This window comes from Ornithorhynchus anatinus, chromosome 4, assembly GCF_004115215.2.
Source record: "Ornithorhynchus anatinus isolate Pmale09 chromosome 4, mOrnAna1.pri.v4, whole genome shotgun sequence".
NCBI classification, from domain to species: Eukaryota; Metazoa; Chordata; class Mammalia; order Monotremata; family Ornithorhynchidae; genus Ornithorhynchus; species Ornithorhynchus anatinus.
This window is the reverse complement of record NC_041731.1, coordinates 45,999,114-46,006,671: the sequence shown is the minus strand read 5'-3', so window position 1 is coordinate 46,006,671 and position 7,558 is coordinate 45,999,114. Positions and strand designations below refer to the sequence as shown.

Below are 7,558 nucleotides of genomic sequence, written 5' to 3'. Positions count from 1 at the left end.
CCCTGTTTTTGTCTCAGGAAGTCCCCCATTTCAGGTGGGATGTATATCACATCTGCAAATTCCAAATTCCGGGGGAAAGGAGATTGCTTCTTTCCCAAAACAGATAAGGCCTGCTTGAAGAGTCTCTTTTGTCACTGAAGAAAACACACTGTCCCTGTTCTTTTGTGATTGACTACTTCTCCTATACGTTGCAAATAAAGGCACAGCCAAACAGGAGAGGGGTGCCTTTGTGTCACTCGTACCTCTCTGGAGGTGAACGGGCACTCGGTCACCTTCCTCCCTTAAGCAGCGTGGCTCAGTGGAAAGAGCCCGGGCTTTGGAGTCAGGGCTCATGAGTTCGAATCCCAGCTCTGCCACTTGTCGGCTGTGTGACTGTGGGAAAGTCACTTCACTTCTCTGTGCCTCAGTTCCCTCATCTGTAAAAGGGGGATGAAGACTGTGAGCCCCACGTGGGACAACCTGATTCCCCTGTGTCTACCCCAGTGCTTAGAACAGTGCTCGGCACCTAGTAAGCGCTTAACAAATACCAACATTATTATCATCTGTAAAATGGGGATGAAGACTGTGAGCCCCACGTGGGACAACCTGATTCCCCTGTGTCTACCCCGGCGCTTAGAACAGTGCTCGGCACCTAGTAAGCGCTTAACAAATACCAACATTATTATCATCTGTAAAATGGGGATGAAGACTGTGAGCCCCACGTGGGACAACCTGATTCCCCTGTGTCTACCCCAGCGCTTAGAACAGTGCTCGGCACCTAGTAAGCGCTTAACAAATACCAACATTATTCTGATCTATCCAACACTGTCTCTGAGTGTTACTTTCCTTGCTTGCGTCACCACCTTGGCTTCGAATCCTCACTGCCTTTTAGTTCCATTCCCTTTTCGAGTACAGTAAGCGCTCAATAAATACTATTGAATGAATGAATGAATACTCCGTAACTCCCCCAGCGCTTAGAACAGTGCTCTGCACATAGTAGGCGCTTAATAAAATACCAACGCCTGCCTGACTGGAGCCATGGTTAGGCCCCACTCCTGGCAGGCGGCGGCCCACTTCCGGTCCCTTGGGCTTCAAGGCCTGGAGTTGGGAGGGTCCATTGCGGAGGCAGGCGGGGGGAGCCCGCCGCTCCAGCCCCGCCCCCCCCGCCGCGCGGTAGGTGGTAGATGCCGTGCCCCGGTAGTAGTTGTGTCGGGGTCAGCGCCGCCTCCTTCCTCTTTGTCCTCGGAGGCGGCGGCGGCCAACATGGTAAGGCCCGGCCGGGCAATCCGGTGCCATCGGCGGGGAGGACCGCGCCGGAGCCCGCTCCCCAACACCCCCGGACATCCAAGGCCGGCGGCCTTTCCCCCTCCGGGGGAGTTTGGGGAGCGGGCAGCGCGGAGGGCGGAGAGGGGGAGGCGGATGGCGGGACCATCATTCATCCGTCTTGGCTGAGCGCTTGGAAGGGACAGTTCCGCAGCAGAGAGACCATCCCTGCCCATTCAGTCATATTGGTTGAGCGCTCACTCTGTGCAGAGCGCTGGACTGAGCGCTTGGAAGGGACAGTGGGGCAACAGGGACCATCCCTCACCATTCATTCAGTCGTGTTGATTGAGCGCTTTACTGTGTGCAGAGCGCTGGACTGAGCGCTTGGAAGGGACAATTCGGCAACAGAGGGAGACCAGTCCTGACCATTTATTCAATCGTATTGATTGAGCGCTTACTATATGCAGAGCACTAGGCTAAGCGCTTGGAATGGACAATTGGGCAACGGAGAGACCAGCCCTGACCATTCAATCGTATGGATTGAGCGCTTACTATGTGCAGAGCACTGGGCTAAGCGCTTGGAAGGGACAGTTGGGCAACAGAGAGGGACCAACCCATACTATTCATTCAATCGTATTGATTGAGTGCTTACTATGCGCAGAGCGCTGGGCTAAGCGCTTGGAAGGGACAGTTGGGCAACAGGGACCATCCCTGACCATTCATTTAGTCGTATTGATTGAGTGCTTACTGTGTGCAGAGCGCTGGGCTAAGCGCTTGGAAGGGACAATTGGGCAACAGATAGAGACCATCCCTGACTATTCATTCAGTCGTATTGATTGAACGCTTACTGTGTGCAGAGCGCGGGGCTGAGCGCTTGGAATGGACAATTGAGCAACAGAAAGAGACCAGCCCTGACCATTCATTTAGTCGTATTGATTGAGCGCTAACTGTGTGCAGAGCACTGTAGTAAGCGCTTGGAATGGACAGTTCGGCAACCGAGACAATCCCTGACCATTCAATAGTATTTACTGAGCGCTTACTATGTGCAGAGCACTGTACTAAGCGCTTGGAACATACAGTTGGGCAACAGAGACCATCCCTGCCCAGTGACGGGCTCACGGGCTAATGGAGGATGATGATGATGGCAGCCTGCCAGCGGGGGGATCTCCATGGGCCGCCTCCCCTCTGCTTCCCTGGCCTTGGCGCCCCGCATTTCCCCCCCCCTCAGAGAAGCAGCGTGGCTCAGTGGAAATAATAATAATAATGGTATTTGCTAAGTGCTTAAGTATGTGCCAGGCACTGTACTAAGCGCTGGGGTGGATCCAAGCAGATTGGGTTGGACATAGTCCCTGTCCCACGTGGGGCTCTTGGTCTCCATCCCTATTTTATAGATGAGGGAACTAAGGCCCAGACAAGTGAAGTGACTGGCCCAGAGCCACACAGCTGACAAGTGGCAAAGCCGGGATTAGAACCCATGACCTGTGACTCCCAAGCCCGGACTCTTTCCACTGAGCCATGCTGCTTCTCGTACCGGGCTTGGGAGTCAGAGGTCAGGGGTTCTAATCCTGCCCCCGCCACTGGTCAGATGGGTGACTTTGGGCAAGTCATTTCTCTGGGCCTCAGTGACCCCATCTGGGAAATGGGGATGAAGGCTGTGAGCCCCACGTGGGACAACCTGATCATCTTGTATTCCCCCTCCCCCATCCCCAGCGCTTAGAACGGTGCTCGGCACATCAGTAAACACTGAGCAAGTGCCATCATTATTATTATTCCCACGGCAAGCACAGCATGTGCAGCTGAATCGGCATGAGCCCGTTATTAGGCAGGGATTGTCTCTGTTGCTGAATTGTACATTCCAAGTGCTTACTACAGTGCCCTGCACTCAATAAATACTATTGAATGAAAAGTAAGTGCTCAAGTACTGTTGAGTGAATCGGCAGGGCCTCATTCAGTCAAGAAGCAGCGTGGCATAGTGGCAAGAGCCTGGGCTTGGGAGTCAGAGGTTGTGGGTTCTAATCACACCCCCGCCACCTGTCTGTTACTGTGGGCAAATAACTTCACTTCTCTGTGCCTCAGTTCCCCTATCTGTAAAATGGGGATTAAGACAATGAGCCCCACGTGGGATAACCTGATCACGTTATACCCCCTCCCCGCCCAGAACAGTGCTTGGCACATAGTAAGCACTTAGCAAATACCATCATCGTTTATGGAGCGCTTACTGTGTGCAGAGCACTGTACTAAGGGCTTGGAAAGTACAATTGGGCAACAGAGATTGGGCTCGCCTCATGCTCTCCCACTCTCCTTCAGGCGAAAATCAAGGCCCGTGACCTGCGAGGGAAGAAAAAGGAGGAACTGCTGAAGCAGCTGGACGACTTGAAGGTGGAGCTATCCCAGCTGCGGGTGGCCAAGGTGACGGGTGGAGCCGCGTCCAAGCTGTCCAAAATGTGAGTGGGCCGGGGGGATGGGGGTCGCCGAGGCTTTGGGGGCCGGGAAGGGGCATGATTTTTGGTATGGAGAGCCTGTTTCTCTGACCTCTGCACCCCCTCATGTGCGAGATCATACGGTACCTGGTCATAATAATGTTGGTATTTGTTAAGCACTTACCAGGTGCAGAGTACCATTGTATGCGCTGGGGTAGATACAGGGTAATCAGGTTGTCCCACGTGAGGCTCACAGTCTTAATCCCCATTTTACAGATGAGGTAACTGAGGCACAGAGAGGTTAAATGACTTGCTCACAGTCACACAGCTGACAAGTGGCAGATCCGGGATTCGAACCCATGACCTCTGACTCCCAAGCCCGGGCTCTTTCCATTGAGTCACGCTGTTTCACCGATGGTCATCATCGGTGGTGTGTCCTGAATGCTGCCTCTTTCCTTGTACCTGTTTTGTTTTGTCATCTGTCTCCTCCCTTCTAGACTCTGAGCCCGTGGTTGGATAGGGATTGTCTCTATTTGTTGCTGAATTATACTTTCCAAGCGCTTACTACAGTGGTCTGCACCCAGTAATCGCTCAATGAATACAATTGGACGAATCCTACGAGCAGAGCACGGTACAGAGTTGGTACAAGCATTCCCCGCCCACAACCATCTTACTTGTTAAGTGTTTACTACTACTGTGTGTGCCCAATGCTGTAATAAGCGATGGGGTAGCTGTGCAGGTTGGATACAGTCCCTGCTCCACACGGGACTCACAGTTTAGGAGTGCAAACAGGTGAAGTTAAATGCTTTATACAAAGTCACATAAGAGTTGCTTTACGAGAGCTGCTAGAATAAATCCAAAATTAGCAACAATTACCTGAGTGGCAGAGAAGGGCAGAGTGTGGTATGGGAAACCTATTTGTGAAATACTCCAGTTGACGGCGGAGGCTGTAGGTTTCAGTGAATGTGTAGGGATGCTATATCCTACACCAGCTCTTCCTATAGTGGAAGTGGGAAACCTCGGCCCCTGGCTCTGGATGCTTAGGTGCCTTATTGAACTTTCTCAGCCCCCAATCAAATCTGCCAATCCATAACTCGCCCCATCATTAAAGCTCCTGGGAAATCATCTCCAGAGGCCTCCCCATAGGTTGTGTCCTCTTGTAGCACCATAGCACTGCGGTGCCAGGTACCTACCCGTGGAGTTCTGTACCTATTCATGTACCCTACCTATTTAAACTCCTATCTTCATAATCCATTTTTCTTTTCTATCTGAATTATTGTTTGTCAGTCTCCTTTGCCGGTCAGTCATTCAGTGGGATCTATTGAGCGCTTGCTGTGTGCTCTGCACTGGGAGAGTACAGTACAGCAGAGTTGGTCACGTTCTCTGCCCGTGGTGAATTTACAATCTAGAGGAGGGGAGATGGGCATTAATATAGATGAACAAATGACAGATGCGTACATAGTACTGTGGGCCTGAGTTGGGTGAATACCAAGTGCATATAGGACGTGGAAGGGAGTCATAGAAAAGAGGACTTAATCAGGGAAGGCCTCTGGTAGATGTGATCGTAATAAGGCTTTTAAGATGGGGAGAGTGGTGGTCCGGGGTATATGGAAGGGAGAGAGTTCCGAGCTAGAGGGAGGAAGTGGGAAAGGAGTTAGTGGGAAGATAGATGAGATCGGGGCCCGGTGAACAGGCTGGCATTAGAGAAGCAGAATGTGGAGGTGAGGTAGGATGGGTTGAGCTACTTGAGTGCTTCCGAGCCCAGGGTAAGGAATTTCTGTTGGGTGCGGTTTCTGTTCGTTGGGCAACCACTGGAGATTCTTGAGCTCTCTCTCTCTCTGAGTTTGTTGTGGGCAGGGAACGTGTCTGATGTTGTACTGTACCTCTCCCAAGAACTTAGGACAGTGCTTTGCACACAGTAAGTACTCAGTAAATACGATTGAATGAATGAGTTGGGAATCATGGACTGTCTCAGTTTTATTCTAAAACCGATCTGGGCAGCAGAGTTTAGTATGACGGGATCAGGTCTCGTAAATACTGTTGATTGATTTTTACAATGCCCTTGGGCGTTTCCTTTGCAGTCGGGTTGTTCGCAAATCTATTGCCAGAGTCCTGACTGTCATCAACCAGACCCAGAAAGAAAACCTCAGGAAATTCTACAAGGTGAGTCTGCAGGAACTCTAATCTGCATTTAATGTGCAATCAAGAGGAACACAGTAAGAAATGTTTACCGTTTGTTGGAAGCTTCCCTTTTGGACCTCTCACCAACCCTTTTTGTGAGAGGAGGTTGTAGTGGGTCAGCATTTTGGAGATTTCATTTTAGAATTACCTGAAAGATGTGTGGTTTCTTTTTGCAAGACATACCCAACACTGCTCTGAGTCTGAGAGATAGTGTGAATCAGTTCTTGCGACAGAATCGTCCTGCTGGAAAGCAGTGGCTCTGTTTTCTGACTTAGTGAGCTTTCCGGTAGGCACAGCTCCTGAATTTCTGAGGTCCTTTCTGCCTGCCCTCCTTGGTGGAGATGGTCTTGATGGAGTGAGACAAGCGGAGGTGGAGTTGGGGTTATTCTAGAAGGGCATCAGCCTGGGTCGGAGAGAGATCTATCCAGCCTTTCTGAATTTGAGGTTACACCCTGAAGAGAAATTGGCTGGACTTTCCCCAGAGTTTTGTAACCTGGTCCTGTTCTAACCTGATTGGGTTAGGCCAGGACCAAGTCTAAGTGCTTTTTCCCCAAGGTTTTGGTGGGGTGTGGCTTGAACTCACGCTTGCTAATCTCACACACAGGGCAAGAAGTACAAGCCCCTAGACTTGAGGCCGAAGAAGACCCGTGCCATGCGCCGCCGGCTGAATAAACACGAGGAAAGTCTGAAGACTAAAAAACAGCAGAGAAAGGAACGCCTATACCCTGTTCGCAAATTTGCTGTTAAGGCCTAGTTTGTGTCTGTTCAATAAAAGACAGGTTATTGTTGTAATCTGCCCTGGATTTAGAGATGGTGTATATGCACAAGTGGCCGAAAAACTTACTTCTCTTTGTTTAATGGTATTTAAACACTTAGGCTGCCAGACACTGTACTAAGTGCTGGGTAGATACAAGTTATTCAGGTTGGATATGGCCCATATCCCACATAGGTGTCACAGTCTTAATCCCCACTTTACAGATAAGAGGCACAGAGAAGTGAAATGACTCCCAAGATCACATAGCAGACAAAATGGTGGAGCTGGGATTAGAACCCAGGTCATTGATTCAATCCATTCATTTGTATAAGCTGCTTACAGCATGGCTCAGTGTAAAGAGCAAGGGCTTTGGAGTCAGAGGTCATGGGTTCGAATGCCGACTCTGCCACTTGTCAGCTGTGTGACTGTGGGCAAGTCACTTAACTTCAGTTACCTCAGTTACCTCATCTGTAAAATGGGGATTAAGACTGTGAGCCCCACGTGGGACAACCTGATTCCCTTGTGTCTACCCCAGCGCTTAGAACAGTGCTCTGCACATAGTAAGCGCTTAACAGATACCAACATTATTAAGTGCTTAGGAAAGTACAATACAACAGTAGTGACAATCGCTGCCCATAACAGACTCAGTCTAGAGGACGGCCTTCCGACTCTCATGCTCTATCCAATAGGCCATGATGCTTGCAAGAGCAAGCCCTTAAGTCAACAGCATTAAAAGAGCACTGCACTTGCTGCTTGAGCGAGTGCAGCAGAATTCTTAGATCTGATCCCTGTTCTCAAGGAGTTTAGAAGTTAGGGAGAAGGACCCATAAATTCCAGGTTGGAAAACATAAAACACATGGTAATAAGTGCTCCAGGGATAGGGAGGCAAAGACCCTGACTGACCAGGACATGATTAAGGCAGCAAATCAGTGGGTCTCGCTACCCAGCTTACCAGCGGCAT

The 7,558-nt window shown here is 50.4% G+C and overlaps 1 protein-coding gene across 1 annotated transcript; it reads left to right on the top strand.

Annotated features, from left to right (window-relative positions):
* The first annotated feature begins 1,165 nt into the window (after positions 1–1,165).
* Positions 1,166–6,639, top strand: RPL35 (ribosomal protein L35). Its single transcript, XM_001516096.6, has 4 exons — positions 1,166–1,245; positions 3,550–3,686; positions 5,744–5,825; positions 6,448–6,639. Exons 1-4 carry the CDS (start codon positions 1,243–1,245, stop codon positions 6,595–6,597), a joined length of 372 nt encoding a protein of 123 aa, XP_001516146.2. The 5' UTR covers positions 1,166–1,242; the 3' UTR covers positions 6,598–6,639.
* The last annotated feature ends 919 nt before the right edge of the window (positions 6,640–7,558 follow it).